The sequence below is a fragment of the Hemicordylus capensis genome, chromosome 6 (assembly GCF_027244095.1).
Source record: "Hemicordylus capensis ecotype Gifberg chromosome 6, rHemCap1.1.pri, whole genome shotgun sequence".
NCBI lineage: Eukaryota > Metazoa > Chordata > Lepidosauria > Squamata > Cordylidae > Hemicordylus > Hemicordylus capensis.
In genome coordinates this window covers 87,587,501-87,605,026 of record NC_069662.1, presented here as the reverse complement: position 1 = coordinate 87,605,026, position 17,526 = coordinate 87,587,501, and the positions used below count along the sequence as shown (strand labels likewise).

The following is a 17,526-nucleotide window of genomic DNA, read 5'->3' as shown; positions in this document are numbered from 1 at the left end:
GTTGCATGTTCTGTTCCAGATGCATACTGGGTGAACTTTTTACTAAGAAGCCAATATTCCAAGCAAACCAGGAACTTGCTCAGCTGGAATTGATAAGGTCAGTTTGCTTACATAACATTGGGTCTGAGCGTCCTTGAGAGCTACATCTTAAGCATTTTTTTTGTTGCTCATCGCCAGTGAAATTTGGCATTATTTAGAGCTGGAGGTGAACTTTACTTTCTGGATCCACCATTTAAGTGGATTTGCTCACTGTGAGGTGCTCTCCTTTGAGGGACTGCTGACATACCAGGTGCCCCACCCCACTCATTGTCATCTTAGGAAACCAGTAATAAACACAGGTAGCATTTGGAATAGGGGAAATGGCTTGTACTCGGAGGCTGCTTCTCATTGAATTGAACTGGGGCCTCATTGCTCTCTTGGGCATTATATTTTCATTCCTACAGAGGAGGAACCATTTTTGTGCTTCACAGGGCCAACACATCCTGTTGGAGGGACATTATTTTTTGCTTTCCCTCCAATTTTATAAGTTTGTATATTCTGTGCTAATGAGCTATTTGTTAGAGCAGCAGTTGGTGCTGCATTTTAGTCATCATATTTCTATACGGCCTATATCGACATCTCTAGGCGGTGTACAAAGTTAAAACCTAGCAAATGTGAAACAATATGAAAGTTAAAATTCACAAAACAAACACAATCTCAGAACATTAAATATATTTTTAAATTTTCAGTTAAAAGTCTGGGAAAACAGGTAGGTCTTGAGATTCTTCCTAAATAGCAAGCAAAGAAGGAGCTTCTCTTATTTAAAGAGGAAGCGTATTCCAGAGCCCTGGGACAGCCATAGAGAAGGCCTGGTCACAAGTTGCCACCAAATGAGCCGGCGTCAGTCATAACCAGACCGTTAGGGAATTGTAGATTTTAACAGTGGCATGAACAAAGGACAATTTGCATTAGGTCTTCCCTTGAGCCACAAGTTCACATGAGTCATCTAGCCGTTTCAGTGCAATCTTGTATTATGAAATATGGAAGAATAATGGCCTCTGCCTGAGGCAATTTTCCTTTTGCGGTTTTATTTATGTATTTAGTGCATTGATATACCAGCAAACACAAGCATCTTGTGGTGATTTACAGTTGGTAAATTGTTTAAATAAAAGAAATTGGATTCATATTAACCACTAGATGGCAGTAGAGCCTTTTCAAAAAGTGAGAGTTGAAATAGCTGAGTCTTGTCTAGTTCAGAACAGCTTCTCCCCCTGTGAATATAGGAAATATTATCAGGGTGGATTTAATTAGTTTTATTAGCATGTCGTTGGGTACCTAAACCATGATGAGTGTAATAGTTTGTTATACTGAATCATATCCTAAGTAAGTCGTGACTAAACTCTATTGAAATCAATGCGGCAAGTTAGTTGGGACTAACTTAAAGTAAAAGGTAAAGTGTGCCATCGAGTCAGTGGTGACCACAGAGCCCTGTGGTTGTCTTTGGTAGAATACAGGAGGAGTTTACCATTGCCATCTCCTGCGCAGTATGAGATGATGCCTTTCAGCATCTTCCCATATCGCTGCTGCCCGATATAGGTGTTTCCCATAGTCTGGGAAACATATCAGAGGGGATTCGAACCGGCAACCTCTGGCGTGCTAGTCAAGCCATTTCCCCATTGCATCCCATTAATTTCAGTGAGACTTAGTTTCTAACTTTAGTAGGATAAAATCCAATATGTTTAACACCATAGACGTATTTACACATTATGTTGTACAAAAGTACATATGTTGGTATATTTATACATGTTTTTGTGTGAATGACTGCACCTGGGTTCACTTTAGAAGTGAACCTGGATAGAGGCCCTTCCAATGCATGGTGCCGATAGGAAGTACTGCTGTACCTGCATTCAGCATAAGGAGTGATTAACTGTATCTGGGGACACTAGATCAGGGATTCTCAACGTTGGGTCGCCAGATGTTATTGGACTTCAACTCCCATAATCGCCAACTACAGGCCGCTGGGGCTGGGGATTATGGGTGTTGAAGTCCAATAACATCTGGAGACCCAAAATTGAGAATCCCTGCACTAGATGAATCATAAAAGGGAAAGAATTGAGAGTATTGTCAGAGTTTTGGGACACTGGGTTTTCCCCACCGTGCTGTAGAATCAGCCCATTGATTTGGTTTTCCCTTACCTCCAAAGATGTCAACATTGGCACAGATCAGTTTGCGTTGGGCATAGTTCTTTTTGTACTCTGCTTCTGAACATACACCCTTGTTAAAAAAGCCTCACTGATATGCTGTTTGTCACAACCTTAGATGCAGGATAGGAGAACAGTGTACACTGCTTTGAATACACTAGCATGAATTAAAAGCACCAGTTGACGGTACAGCTACTGCATTCATCTCTTGATGCTTTTTCATATAGCCGCATATGTGGGAGCCCTTGTCCTGCAGTATGGCCTGATGTGATAAAATTGGCATATTTCAACACCATGAAACCAAAGAAGCAGTATCGGCGAAGACTGAGAGAAGAATTTGCTTTGTAAGGAATATGCTATTCATTCTGTGGTGGTTATTCTATTCATGGCTTTCTTTGTTCCAAAACTTAATTTCTGGATTCTGTCAAATTTGTCAACATTTTATTCTTAATATTGCTTTTGAGGCATCTGGAAATGGTAGTGTTTATGACTTGACCAATACTAGTAATTCTCCTTAGTGATGCCTTTGCGGTTCTCTGTATGAGCTCTATGGCTGAGAACATCCTAGAATTCTTTGCCGAGGAACTAAAGCTCTTGCCCCTTCTTTCCTCTTCAGGGAATTTTTTTTTTAACATTTTGCACATGTTTTGAAAACCTCTGAAATAAGTTAATTATCAGGCATATCTGATGTCTGATCTAGACATTAATGATGTCTAAAGTATCACTAGTTGATTATTTTGAGTACCTGGATTTTTTTACACAGTTAGCTTCATGCTTGAACCACATGTAGGTGTTAGCAAGCTGCTGCTCAGTCTATAGATCCTTGGTGGACACACAGGTGAGATGAACTGGGCATATGGAAAGCTGCATAGCTGAGGAGTTCTTGCTTAACTGGTTTGGTCTTTCAATTGGGTCCGGCCTATCAGGGAAGCGGGGCTACCTTTTCCCCGGCACCTGGAGTTTTTAATGTGTGAAAGCATTCAGTTGTGTGAACCCTCATCTGCAGTCTTTGATATGCAGTACAGGTTGAGGATCCCAAATCCGGAATGCATGGCTTTTTTTTTAGTAAGTACAAAACATTATTTTCACGTGAATTCTGTATTTCATCTCCAGCTAAAATGCCATGTTTGAGTCCAACATGACCAGCAACATTATCGCATTGAAAGTTTTCTCGCAATTCGTTTTCATTACATTTACAGCTACCTGTAGTTGTCAATTCAATGCTTATTTGTTTTTATACTTTAAATTAAACCTTTTTAAAAAATACAGTGTATAGCAACCTTTCGTGTTTAGACTTGGATCCCATGCCCAAGGTATCTCATTACAGTATGCAAATATTCCAAAATCCAGAAAAGTCCAAAATCTGGAATACTTCTGGTCCCAAGCAGTTTGGATAAGGGATACTCAACCTGTACAGGCTTATTACTCCCAAGCAGTATTTTTGAACACTAGGGCTAAATAACTTTCAGTACGAAGTTTTATTTTGAACTTACTCTTCCTAATCAGTTTAACTATAACTTTAACGTTTGCTATAATGGTACCCTCTAATTATTTCAGTCTCATAATATTTGACTTTGAGAATATATTGTTGAAAAATACATAGTTTCATTGGCATATCAATGGAAACAAATAGCTGCTAAAGCAATAGACTGTCAGATGAGGGTCTCTGCCCTGAATTCTGATGTATATAGCATGGAACCCTGTATTATGAAGGGGTATTGTATAAATAAAATTAAGAACATGGCAAGCTGCCTTATACCAAGTCAGACTGAGGGTCCATCTAGCTTGGTATTGTCTTCTCTGACTGACAGTGGCTCTCCCAGGTTTCAGGCAGGAGTCTTTCCCAGCCATACTTGGAGAATGTCAGGGATTGAATTTGGGGCCTTCTGCATGCAAGGCAGGTACTCGGTCACTGAATTACAGCCTGATCCCAGTTAAACCTATCCAACTTAGAAACAGGTTAGTTTCGTGCAAAACTGAGAATGGTGAGTAGAACTCCTTCTTGTCTTCCTGCCAGCATTCCCTCAGCTGCACTAGACCTCTTTGATTATATGCTTGCTCTGGATCCCAGCAAGCGCTGCACAGCTGAACAGGCTCTTCAGTGTGAATTTCTGCGAGACGTGGACCCTTCAAAGATGCCTCCGCCAGAGTAAGTGCCTCTCCTGAGCTCCGTCTGCTTCAAGAAAATGTGTTAAAATGATTGGTGAATGTTTGAGGCGCAAGAGGGCTGACATCTGGACTGCCTAACTGATTTGGACCAAATTTGGTACAGTTGTAGTGAGTGGCTCACAGGGGCACCTCGGCTGCATGGTTTGTGATGATTTCATCCACCCCGATTCAAGATGGCGGATACATAAACATTTGAGGCATAAGAGGGCTAACTTGTGAACCAATTTGGGCCAAATTTAGTCCAGTTTTGTCAAGTACATCTGACATACAAAATGGCTTGTTGGTACCACGTGTAATGTGACTTCAGTCCCACAAACGTTTCTTCTGGGTGTACTTCTTGTCACCGATTGCTTTAGAAACCAAATGAAGTGCTTATACTGAATTGTGACATGGAAATAGTGCCTTTTTGAAACATATTGCTCCTCTGTGGGATAGAGAAGTGGGAAAAGTTAATGTGCATCTTTATTTAATCAAGGTTATCTGATGGAGTCTGTAACAGAGGACAGCACAACTTTGGCCCTCCTGTAGATGTTGGACTACCATCATCCCTGACCTGACTATTGGCCACTGTGACTGGTTGTAGTTGTAGTCCAAAAACAGTTGGAGGGCTGAAGCTGTGTAGCCCTGCTCTAATGTATTTACCAGAAGATTTGGTGACATCATGGAATGGGGATTAGCAGAACCTTTGAACTCTTTAATGAGTACATAAAGATCACAGGGCAGCTGGATTTGCCCCCAGTATACCATAATGGTAGCCCTTTAGAAAGGTGGAGTTACTACATTAGTTGCTCCGAGTTCCTTAGTGGCAGCAGTGTCCCAAGCTATACAGGCGTCGTCCTATCGTGGGTTTCCTAATCACAGATTTGAGTATCCGCAATTGGGGAAACTGCCACCACCCTTGCTAACCATGACTTGAGTATCCGTGGTTTGGTGCCCCCTTTCCCCCAAAATTTGGGTGGTTTGGGTGGTCATTTCTAGGGTCAGGGAGTCACTTCCAGAGGTCAGGGTGATTTGAGAGATCATTTCAGGGGGTCGGGATCATTTGGGGGGAGCAGGGGTGGTTTTTCTGTTTTTTCCTTCATTTGAAGGTACATTCGCGATCACGATTCCCCTAACGCCTGGTTTCCCATTACTCTCAATGTCTCCCCTACCATGAATTCGCCAGCCATGAGGGTTTCCAGGAATAGAACCCTTGCGGTTGGCGAGGGACGACTGTATTTGTTACCTTTCATAGAAGGGGAGGTCATTGGAAGCCCATGCTGTAGGCTCAAGAACACTCTGATGCTTTAGTTCTGTCTTAAGGTCTTGCAACTTGAAGTGATCAATGCTTTCTTTCTAGCCTTCCGTTATGGCAAGATTGCCATGAGTTATGGAGTAAGAAGCGCAGAAGGCAGAAGCAGATGGGCATGACTGACGATGCAGCTAAAATTCCCAGGAAGGATCTGTCCTTGGGCATGGATGACAGCAGAGCCAACACCCCTCAGGGCCTGCAGACCTCTTCGCAGATGAAAATGCAAGGCAATTCTAACATAGCACTTGGTCAGTAACATTTCATTTTTCTCTTGATTGTGTACAGGTTTGCCAAATATATCTCTAGGAGGACAGAACTTCATTTATTTGGAGTTCTGTAATTTGTTTTTCTGAGGTGATCAAATACTGTCTGTTTAGTCGCATTGCATCATGTGGAAATGTCCCATTGACTAGGAGTGTGCATGGAACTGGTCTGGGGCCCTGTAAGAGGCCTCTGAACTGGTTCGGAATTGGGCCAGTTCAGCAGGTATGTGTGTGTGTCTAGCTTTAAAGGCAGGGGGTAGGACTTACCCCTCCCGCCACTTTCCCCCCTCCGGTGCTCCACTTTGGTGCAAAATTTTTGGGGCGGCAGAGTTCCTCCCTGCCGCCCCTGCCCCCATCGTTGTCCGGAAAAAGGGGAGGTTGCCGCCACACATGCGCTCGTCGTGGCGCGCATGTGCCTGTCGCCACGCGCGCCACACACGTCACATGTTGTGTGTGTGATGTCTCACACAGTGTGATGTGTGCGGCACGTGCAGCGCTGGCGACAAGCATGCGTGCGCCGTGACGGGCGCATGCGTGGCGGCAACTTCCCCTTTTTCCAGACAACGATGGGGGCAGGGGCGGCAGGGAGGAACTCTGCTGCCCCAAAAACTTTCCACCAAAGTGGAGCGCCGGAGGGGGGAAAGCGGCGGGAGGGGTAAGTGCTACCCCCCGCCCTTAAAGCCAGACACCCCCCAGTGCCGGACTGCGCCTCTGTGCACATCCCTACCATTGACTTCAGGTGGACTTTTGCTTTTGGCTTTCTCAAACCAAGTGCAGTGTTGATAACCATGCAGATCGTGCTCTTAATTTATTTTTAATTCCTGCTCCACTATATATGAGCCTCTGCAAAGTTTGCTTTACAGTTCCCTCCCCACTGATCTGAATTGGAGTGTAAATTATAGTCAGCAAAGAGCTACCTGGACCATCCTTGTCCTGAGGGGAGGACGGACACACACACACACACACGTCTGAAGAGCTGCCAGAGACCAGCTGAGGTGGCCCCCCTTGCCCAGTGGCCATCCTAGGGCTACCTAAGGGCCATCTTGCTCTGAGGGGAGCAGAGGCCGAGACTGTCAGATGACCCCATTTAAGAATGCAACATGTAAAGATCCAAGTCTTTTTCCTGCTTGTTGTATAGGTGTTTATAGATGTGTACTGGTTTAATTAAACCACTTTGGGGAGTTCACTTGAAAAGGTAGGTATACAGGTAGACCTCGCCATACGTGGTTCAGTTAATCGCGGTCTACAAAAAGGCACAATACCTCATTATTGGTGGATATAAAAGGGCTAAAAACCCCATACCTGTAGTTCCTAGAAGTGTGCAGGAATGTTGTCTGCAGGAACTATTTTGTGGCTCATTTCTTCAGAAAAAGGGGGGTGGGATCTGTGATCCCCCCCATTTGGGACTTTTTCAGGGCATTGTTGGATGCCAGGAGTCCTGTGGAGCATGGTAGGGCACTTAATTTAGCCCATTTTTGCATTCTTAAGGTGATATTCCAGCAATTATTTGAAGTCTGGGAACCTAATCCCTGCAATCCCATAGACCTGAATGACTCATTATCCGCAGTTTCATTACCCGCGGCAATTTGCAGGAACAGAACCCCCATGGATAATAAGGCCCCCCTATTTAAATACCACTGATAGTTTAGAATGGTTCTAAGCTACTGCTAGCAGTTAACCCTTTGTATTTTGGCCATTCTTTCTTCTCCTGGCTATGAATCTGAACAACGAGAAGCTACAGTGTGTGCCCTTTTTCTTAACTATATTGTGACAAGGACTTGCAAAACCAAAAGCCTTTTTGAGAATTTTATTGTATTGCATTTCTGTATTACCCAATAAATGTTTCTCTAGGCAGTTTACAAAATAAATACCCACACTACAGCAACCAGTTAAAACAGCTGAAACAATTAAAAAGCATTACAAGAGCCATCAGATTCAAAATGCCTGGCTAAAGAGATGCTTCCTTGGATCTCTCAAAGGCCTGCAGAGAGGTTGAGCCTTGTGTGTTGGCTGGGAATGCATTCTGGAAGATGGCTCTGGCTCTGGAAGATGCTACCCCTAGTTGTTGCCAGTTGAGCTGTACACAGCTGCAGGCAGACCTCCAGATGACCTGAGCAGCCAGTGAGGATCATGTCGAAAGTGCTCTCTTAAGTAGCCGGAACCCAAGTCATTTAGGGCATTAGAAGTAATCACCAGCACTTTGTATTTTGCCTGGAAGCGTACTGGAAGCCAGGGCAGTGCTTTCAGCACAAGGATAACACGATCTCTCTTAGTTACCCCAGAGACAAATCATGGCTGCTGCATTTTGCAATGGATAAAGAAAAACGAGAAGCACCAAATATAGCTGAAAATGAAGAGGTAAAAGTCCTATGGTGCTGTAAACAGGTTTATTTTAGTCCAACGCATGTCAGCCGAAGCGTCCTTTAGAGTAGCCAACACTAATGAAGCACATTTGCCGATATCTTCCTCAGCAAATGTGCTTCATTAGCTTGGGCAACTCTTAAGATTTGTATTGTTTTGAAGAAGTGTTTTTGTAACAGGATTACATTGGATGATATTTTGCCCCTGAAGAAGGCTTTGGCTGACACGTGTTGGGCTCAGATAAATCTGTTTACAGTTTATCCCTGCTAACTTGGCAAAGAGGCACCTTTTAACGTGGTGATTCTCTTTATTTAGCAGGGGGAGAGTGACTGGTCCTATTCAAACCCAGCACAGCATCCCTTCAGTGACTGTTGCTGGTGTCTATCTTATGTTTCTTTTTAGATTGTGAGCCCTTTGCGGGACAGGGATCCATCTTATTTATTTACTATCTCTATGTAAACTGCCCTGAGCCATGGAAAGGCGGTATAGAAATTGAATGAATGAATAAATAAGTTTTCACCTGCTGCATTTTGCACCAGCTGGAGCTTCCACACAACATGCAAAGACAGCCCCACGCAGAGCACACGGCAGTAGTCAAGCCTGGAGGTTGCCAGTATGTGCACCATTGTTTCGAAGCCATTCTTTTCCAGGACTGGGCGCAGTTGGTGCCTCAGCAGAAGCTGATCTTTGGGTAGTCATGCTACTGTACTTGGATACTGTAAGCCAATCTGTGAAACCAGGAAGAGGCTTGGATCCAAGAGTATTCCCAAATGGTGTACCTTCTTCCTTCTGACAGTAGTGGCGCATCCTAACAAGTTAGCGGGGGGGGGGGGGGGCACCATACCAGCTCGAGCTGCCTCTGGTTCCTAGCAGCCCTGGTTGTGCCTGCTTCTCCCATCCTGCCCCGGCACTAATGAGAGTTGTGCTGCCTGCCTGTAGGCTGGCCGTGTGTCAGGTAGAGGAGTGTTAGGAGAGGAGAGCTGGTCTTGTGGTAGCAAGCATGACTTGTCCCCTTAGCTAAGCAGGGTCTGCCCTGGTTGCATCTGAATGGGAGACTAGGAGTGTGAACACTGCAAGATATTCCCCTCAGGAGATGGAGCCACTCTGGGAAGAGCAGAAGCTTTCAAGTTCCCTCCCTGGCTTCTCCAAGATAGGGCTGAGAGAGATTCCTGCCTGCAACCTTGGAGAAGCTGCTGCCAGTCTGTGAAGACAATACTGAGCTAGATGGACCAATGGTCTGACTCAGTATATAGCAATAGCACTTACATTTCTATACCGCTCTATAGCCGGAGCTCTCTAAGCGGTTTACAATGATTTAGCATATTGCCCCCAACATTCTGGGTACTCATTTTACCGACCTCGGAAGGATGGAAGGATGAGTCAACCTTGAGCCCCTGGTCAGGATTGAACTTGTAACCTTCTGGTTACAGGGCGGCAGTTTTACCACTGCGCCACCAGGGGCTCTTCAGTTTCCTATGTTTCCTATATGGCAGTTTCCTATGTTCCTAGAGCTGCACTGGCTGGTTAATAGTGGATTGACTGCACCGGTTGCGCAGCTTTCGTTAACATCAAGCTGGGATGCGGGAGAGAGGTGCTGCCAGGAACTTGAGGCAGCTGCACCTCGTTGGGCTCCCCGGGCTTGTTAGGACAAGCTGCTGCTGCCTTCTGGGCAAGTGTAACCCCATCCAGGATAGGCAGCTCTTTCCCATCTCTGCAGCTAGGACTCCCACGATGAGCACCTCTGTCTCGTTCAGGTTTAGTTTCAAGTTGTTTAGGCTGAAGCCCCTGCCCAACTGTAGGCAGGCTCTTCGGGGAGCTCTGGCACTGCAACTCCCAGCTCCAACCAAGTCTTCTGTCACGATCCACACCTTGTGATGGATGGATGGAAGGATTCAGTTTTTATACCGCCTTTCATAAAACACCCCAGGGCGGTTTACAAAAGTTAAAATACAATGAAGCTCTATAAAAAGGACATTTAAAACCTTAAAATCATCGGTGAAAACCAAAAAACCCAACCATAAAAAAGACAAGCAGAACCTGGAAAGCTGAGAGTCCCTGGCAGGCCCTAAGTGCCTGAACAAATAAAAATGTATTTAGTTTTTTAAAAGAAGCCACAGTTGTCACAGAGCGGGCATTTACTGGGAGAGCATTCCAGAGCCTGGGGCCAACAACAGAGAAGACCCTGTCCTGTGTGCACAGCAATTTAGCCTCTCTCAATACCGGCACATGGAGCAAAGGCCTCTCTGACAATCTTCTTGGGTGTGATGATGTCTTCTAGCATTTTTGTGTCAATATTAAAAAGCATTGGAGACACAATGGAACCCTGAGGGGACTCCATACAGTAGCTTCCATTTTGAGGAGCAACAGTTTCCAAATGATACCACCTGGCAGATAGGAATGGAACCCGCAAAGAAGTGCCTTCCACTCCTAATCCCTTCAGGTGATGCAGAAGGACATCATGGTCGATGGTACTGAAAGCTGCTGAGAGATCCAGAAGGACCTACAGAGTCAGTCTCTCTCTCTCTCTCTCTCTCTCGCCCCCCCCAAATGTCACTCAATGAGACCCTTCACGTGACCCTGCGGTGGGGGGGGGATGGGATTTCCCCTGCCTTCCCCCCAGATGATCCTTTGCCGAGTCTTTGATGCACTGCCATGTGCCCAGCCAATCCACGCTGCTCCGTGCAACACGGATTGTTCAAGGATGGTACTTGTTGTTCCAGCCTCCGGGTATCCCTCAGTGCACCGCGTGACGTGGCGTGCATTGGGGGATACCCCGTGAGATGGGTGGTCTAGGCAAGCAGCCTGAGCACAAACAAAATCCTGGCGCTGGGTTGAGGGCAGGCTTGCACCCGTCACCTCAGCTAAAGGCCGGGCTTTGAAGTGGGGTTAGGCGGGCGGGCAGTGCCAGGCTCCGTGTGGATCCTGGTGCTTCACACGAGCAACCTAATCCAGCCTGGGCTGCCGTAGCTTGAGTTAGGTTGCTTGTGAGAACAGCCTTAGTCATTGCCACACACCATTCTTTGCTAAAGTGAATAATTGCTGTTCTGCTCCCTCCCCCAATCCAGTCTTGCCGGTCATGTTGCTACAGCACCACTAAAGAGAGATTGGCATAACTCGCCTCCAGATTTGCACAACCCATCTTCCCGCCTTGAGTGCAAAGTCCCCCCAGCTTTCACCTTGATTCTAGATTTGAAATAGTTCGTTATCTATTCATGATTCTTGACACTGAGCATTTCCAAATAGCTTGAAAGTATCCCATGTTTAAACAGCTTTATTGTGAAACGGTGCCAGTAATTCCAAGTACTCTTTCCTGCTTTTCTTCTAGCCAGGGAAGCATTGCAGAACTCGTCCTTTTCAGTGGCAGAAAGTTGTATCTTTTTAACCCGATTCAGATGTTTTTCAAAAAGGGCTGTACATGGTCGCTGCACCGGTATTCCTGTGCTTGGCAGCCTGAGGAGATCCATGCTGCCAATCGCAGAAGCACCCACCATTTGGGATGTGTCCTTAGGGAAGTGCCGAACCAGCTCGGGCGTCTGCATCCGAACCAGCTCGGTGGGTTCAATGTAATCAGTGCATTTAAAAAGCTGGTCCTTACCTGCTCCTCCGCTGCCCCACTGCTTTTCCGGGCGCAGCGCTCACTTTCCCAAAAGGCCGTGTATGGCTGCAGTGCTGCTTCTAGCAGCCAGCACGCATATGGTTGTCATGCATGCGCAGTGGCCATGTGTTTGGTCAGCAGGTGCGCATGTGTGGCAACCATGTTTGTGGCAACACCGTGTGCAGGTTGCTCAAAGCGGTGCTGCATCCATGTACGGCGTTTTGGAAAGTGAGAGCCACGCCCAGAAAAGGGGCAGGGTGGCGGAGGAGCAGGTAAGGACCTGCTTGCCTGGTTTTTAAAGGAATGGCTCACTGCCCCACCCACTGTTGACGGAGCCCGTTTGGGTACATCTCGACCCACCAACACAGCTAGGGTGTTTGCCTCTTCAGAGGAATGCCAGTGTAACCACGAGTGGCGTGGCGGGCGGGGTGTGTGATGTGCCCGGGCGGGACCTCTGACCTGCTTTCAGTGCTGTCATCCTGTTTTGTTTTGTTGAAGATCTAAGTAGGGCTCTTCAGTTTTCCTTAAAAGGAATGCTAAATAGGAATGTGTGCTTTTGCAGGCAGTTATCCCAGCCAATATTTCTAAATAGTGTGGAAAGCGATATGGAAATAGAATTATTCAAACATGATGCTTCTTTTCAATCTGTGTACTACTACGATGGATATTTATATACTACTCTTCAACCAAAGTTCTCCAAGCAGTTTCCATAGAAAAACAAACACCACATCAATAAGATAATAGATTGTGAGCCCTGTCCCCAAAGGGCTCACAATCTAAAAAGAAACATAAAGTAAACACCAGCGACAGCCACTGGAGGAGTGCTGTGCTGGGGTTGGTTGGAGCCAGTTGCTCTCCCTGAGCTAAATATAAGGGAATCACCACTTTAACAGGTGTCTCTTTGCTCAGTTAGCAGGGGTATGCATGCACCTTTCTACAAATACTCATTTCCTAGTGTAATTTTCAAAAGTATGCTGTTCCTCTGTTATTGCCAGAAGCCTACATGTATTGGTCAAGGCAAACGTGGTCAGATTTGCTTTGGATCTTAAATGAGAGTATACTAAACACTTTTCTCCCCTTTTTAAATCTACAGTGAAAGGAGGCAGTGGACATCCGCTGAATCAAAATGAAGTAGCCATTCTCCTAAATCTGTTGCAGTCTAAAACCTGTGTTAACATGGCACAGTTTGCTCAAGTGCTGAACATTAAGGTGAATCCTGAGACTGAACAACAGCTGAATAAAATAAGCCTTCCTGCTGGCATTTTGGAAGCTGGGGAAAAACAGTCTGAGCAGCAGCAGCAGCAGCTACCGCCACCCCAACCAGCACCGCTGCCTCCTTCACCAGACCAAGAGCCCTTAAAACAAACTGCAGCCCCTCAGCCTCCTGCACAGCCCACACAGTTGACCCAAACAAAAGTTGACACGGAGGTTACCCAAGCAGCTGTGCAGAGTACGTTTGCTGTTCTCCTATCTCAGTTATTAAAGACTCAGCAAGTGAAGCAAAAAGAAAGTGTATTAGAAGAGAAGGAGAATGGATCAGGAAACGAAATGCCATCACATCCAAGGCAGCCTCCAGAGCCAAGTACGCCTGCATCTGGCAACTGGGAAGATGCAGAATCTCCAGCATCTATTTACCCCCATCTTATCAAATCATTGTACACATGTGCAGGTATGGTCGCCTCTGGCACTGGGAAAGCTTTATTTGGGAACAGGAGGAATATGGATGGCTTGCAAATGTTTTCCCGCTCTTCTTTCTTTATTTGCAGGGGTTCCACTTCTGCCTATTTCGGCAGATAATGAAGCCACAAGTAAAGAGGCTGTAATGCTATGGGGATTGGGTGGTTAGGTTCCTAAGCACACTGAAGTGTGCTCAAAATTACAAGAAAAAGCAGCGGGGAGCAGAAATAAGCATAGTACCTTGCTCTCCAGCAATGCCCCCTAAACTTGCAAATCCTCTGATTTTTGTTCTTTTTTGAGCAATTCTTTTGCAGAAAATGTTCATAAAATGGCTCAGCACTACAAAATGGCAGCAGGAAATGACATCAGATGTCATTTCCGGCCACTCAGAAATCATGGATAGGTGCAAATGGCCCTATTTTCCTCCCACAAATAAAGAAACTGGGTCCCTATGACCCAGCTGTGGATACGTGAAAGCCCAGGTGACGAGGGCCACCTGTAGTGCCAAATCCCACAATAGAGATTGGCTGGCAGTTTAAATTGTTAGTATAGCAGCACAAAATTGGGACTCAGTTGTGTGACCTTTACAAAGTTTAGCTGGGATCCAGAGAGCTACTTTAGAACTTCTCTGCCATTGGAGTGTTTGACTTTAAATTGCAGACAACCCACCACCACCCCCGCCCCATCTCAAATGGCTTTCGAGACTCCTCTCACTCTGAAAAATACCTTGTCCTACAGCAGGAGTCACTGCTCTTTAAAAAGTTCAAAGTACCCTTTGGCTTGCAGTTAAGCAGACCTTTTGTGTGCTGTATGAATAGCAAGGTGTGCATATGCTAGCTTAAGAGTACAGTAAAGTAGAGTGAGTACTTGTGAGAGTATGCCCTATTTTCACTCACTGAATGTATTTTTGGGGTATAACCTTTGTTTCTACAACAGCTTGAGGCGGTTCATGTGGCACATTTTTCAAACAGTATATCTGATCAAATTTTGGCATTTGCAACTACTATTCTCAGTTTGGTATTTCGATTACTAGTGCTTGCTTACAGATCTCATTCCAAGACACTTTTAAATTCATTTAGGACAAGATGACTTGACCAGACAGCCTGAGCTGAGGCCTCAAACTCCAGAAGAACGACCTCGCATCTTGCCCCCAGATCAACGGCCCCCTGAGCCACCAGAACCACCGCCTGTCACTGAAGAAGACCTTGATTATCGGACAGTGAACCAACACTTGTCTTCAGGGATGGATCCTCATGCTGGAGTGAAAGCAGCTCTTCTACAGCTGCTTGCTCATCATCAGGCCCAAACAACAACTGAGCAACCAGCAACATCCAGTGTAGATTTCCAGTCCAGAGACTCCTTTGTAACAGGCCCGGACTACGACGATGGTTTTGGATCTTCTGCATTTTCTTCTGCCCACTACAGCAGCAGTGATGGAATAGGAAGTGGATCCTCTGGGACACTCGAAAGGGGCAACTTCATTGGGAACTCAGAGGTTCAACCCTTGGAGAACTACAATACTGCTTCATCTCACTCTAGTGGTGCCCCTCCACCTCCTGCCTTTTCAGAACCATTTCATAGCTCAGTAACTGGTTATGGAGACATTTACCTCAACACTGGTCCCCTGCTATTTAGTGGTGACAAGGACCATAGATTTGAATATAGCCATGGTCCTATCACTGTTCTGGGCAACAGTGGTGACACTTCCACAGGATCTGAAAGTACTCACACTCTGTCCACAAAAATGCAGAACTATAGCTATGGAAGTAATTTACCAGACCCCCCTGGTAGTGTTGGTCATATGCACGGGCAAACTTGGACTTCTCCTGCCCAAGGACCTGGATACTCACAAGGATACCGGGGACATATTAGCACATCAACAGTCAGAGGACGAGGCAGAGGATTGCCATATTGAGCATCTATTTCATGTTTTCCCTCAGGCACATCATTTTTACCTGGAAAGACTTTGTAGCTGTGATTTCAAAGCAGCAATCCAACAGACTTGAATAATGTTAATTCGACAGCTTTATTTTTATGTGGAAAAGGGTCTTGCATACAATAGGAAACTGCTTACAATTCATGCTGTTCTGAAAAACCAGATTAATCAATTGTACATCTTTGCAAATTCTAGCTATAAATTTTATATTTTGGCAGTTTTAAGTCAATGCTAAATTTAGGGACATCAGCTTTTTATGGCACTCTGTCAGATCTGAACTATGCACACATGTGCTTTTTTGTAAGTTTGGACCAACTTTTATGTAAAAAATTTTACAACAATCAAAGCAGGGCACTGATTTATTTGGTATTTCTTTTTACAAAACTACCTTTAGTCAAAAAGTCACTGTCAGTCTTTGCACTGCTTTCAGTGTTATCTGTGGAAGGTGTTTTGTGCTCATTGACAATAAAACACAGTCTCTCTTGATACAACAGTTTTATATATATTTGGACATTGATTTGATTTACGTTCAAAGCCATTCATCTAGTTAAAGAATCCTGTCCATCTTCCCAGTGTTTGTATAAAAACTGTTTTACTTGAATGGTAAGTGCCTTAACAATGTAAGCTTAAGGTCTGAAGAACATTTCATTAAATTTAAGAAAGTTGTTTGAAGGTACTTTGTAGTTTGATACAAAGATTTAATATTTACACTACATTGATAGTAATTTATGGACAAATGGGATAGATGGCATGTTTATGAATTCTTGTGTGCCGTTATAGATTAGTCAAATTAAGAAACACTTGAATTTCTCTTTCCTTGAGTTACAACTGTTCGCCCTGGTGAACTGGAGTGAGGTAAAATAAGAATGTATGGACAGTAATGAAGAAAGGTAGGTTTCCTTCAATTTTCTGTAAGAGCTCTTACTCGAATTCCTTTACCAAATAAAACTTAGTGTCCTGTTTTATTCAAAATAGTTGTTTTATTAAACAAAGTAGCATTTTAAGACACCAGCTAGTTTTGTGTTAGAGAATTGGTTACATTCTGCAGCAATTATGTGGAAAGCAGCGTATCAAAGTTACAAAACCAACATTTAATTAAACAGAAGCATAACAAGCAGTTTAAATTTCTGGAAACTGGGACTGTGCCAACCAACTGTGTATTAAACTGTTCCACTAACTTGCTACTTAATTTGAATATTGGAATAATTCCATTTCATGTTCATTCTAAAAGCAAAAATGTCTCCCAGAAAATATCACTCTGGCTCCAGATGTGCTTTTCAGCAGAGCAAGTTTGTTCTGTAAGAATAAGTCTCTTCTTTAGAGCCAGGGCATTGGCTTTATTTTCCATGTACTGAAATGTTTTTAGATGCCCACACTGGAAAAACAGTTCCCAGCTGATTATCCAGTTGACAAGCTAGTGTATATGTAGCTATTTTCTAAACATGTAATGTTTCCATTAACTAAATGACAACTGTAGTCTTGTTGGAGGTGACTTGAATCTTTTGGAAGTGAACCCAACATTGTCTGCTTCAAATCTTTGATTTTAGTGAATATTGCATTGTAGGGTGTCAAACTTGTTGGAACTCCCCTGTAAATATGACACAAGTCATCAATATCATTTAGAGGATCCTGACTGAAAATAAAAGCAGCTAAACTGGAAGAAATTTGTAATCTGAACAACTTGTGTTGACATTTGATAGAGAAGATGCTGAGTTAGAACAGGTCTTCCTGAATAAAATCTAGATTAATAAAGGCCCACTTGAGTGCTAAGCATCAGCTGTAGATCACTGCTAAAATGCAGTTTCCAACTAGCATTTTTTAAAAAAGTAATCAAAGACAATACTCCAGAATCTAGAGTACATACAGCTAAGTGCTTTTGCACTGGGGCTCTCCTGATCACAACTCCTTGTGCTGCATTGGAGGTCAATTCAGATAGTTCCTTGATTTTCTTGTGGGGTTTTTCTATTGTGGTTGTGGTAGAAAGGAGCCTTGGAAGTTTGTGTGCAAGTGACCTTTTCCCTGAATCAAAAAGTTACTTGTAAAAACAAGCAAAA

At 44.4% G+C, this 17,526-nt stretch overlaps 1 protein-coding gene across 1 annotated transcript in view; it reads left to right on the top strand.

Moving 5' to 3' along the window:
* Window positions 1-16,444, top strand: part of CDK13 (cyclin dependent kinase 13) — a 52,008-nt gene extending 35,564 nt beyond the window's left edge. Inside the window, exons 9-14 of the mRNA XM_053264037.1 lie at window positions 20-97; window positions 2,408-2,524; window positions 4,198-4,329; window positions 5,689-5,888; window positions 12,953-13,528; window positions 14,616-16,444. Coding sequence (XP_053120012.1) covers window positions 20-97; window positions 2,408-2,524; window positions 4,198-4,329; window positions 5,689-5,888; window positions 12,953-13,528; window positions 14,616-15,451 — 1,939 coding nt within the window. The 3' untranslated portion in view covers window positions 15,452-16,444. The remainder of the gene's footprint in view (window positions 1-19; window positions 98-2,407; window positions 2,525-4,197; window positions 4,330-5,688; window positions 5,889-12,952; window positions 13,529-14,615) is intronic.
* The last annotated feature ends 1,082 nt before the right edge of the window (window positions 16,445-17,526 follow it).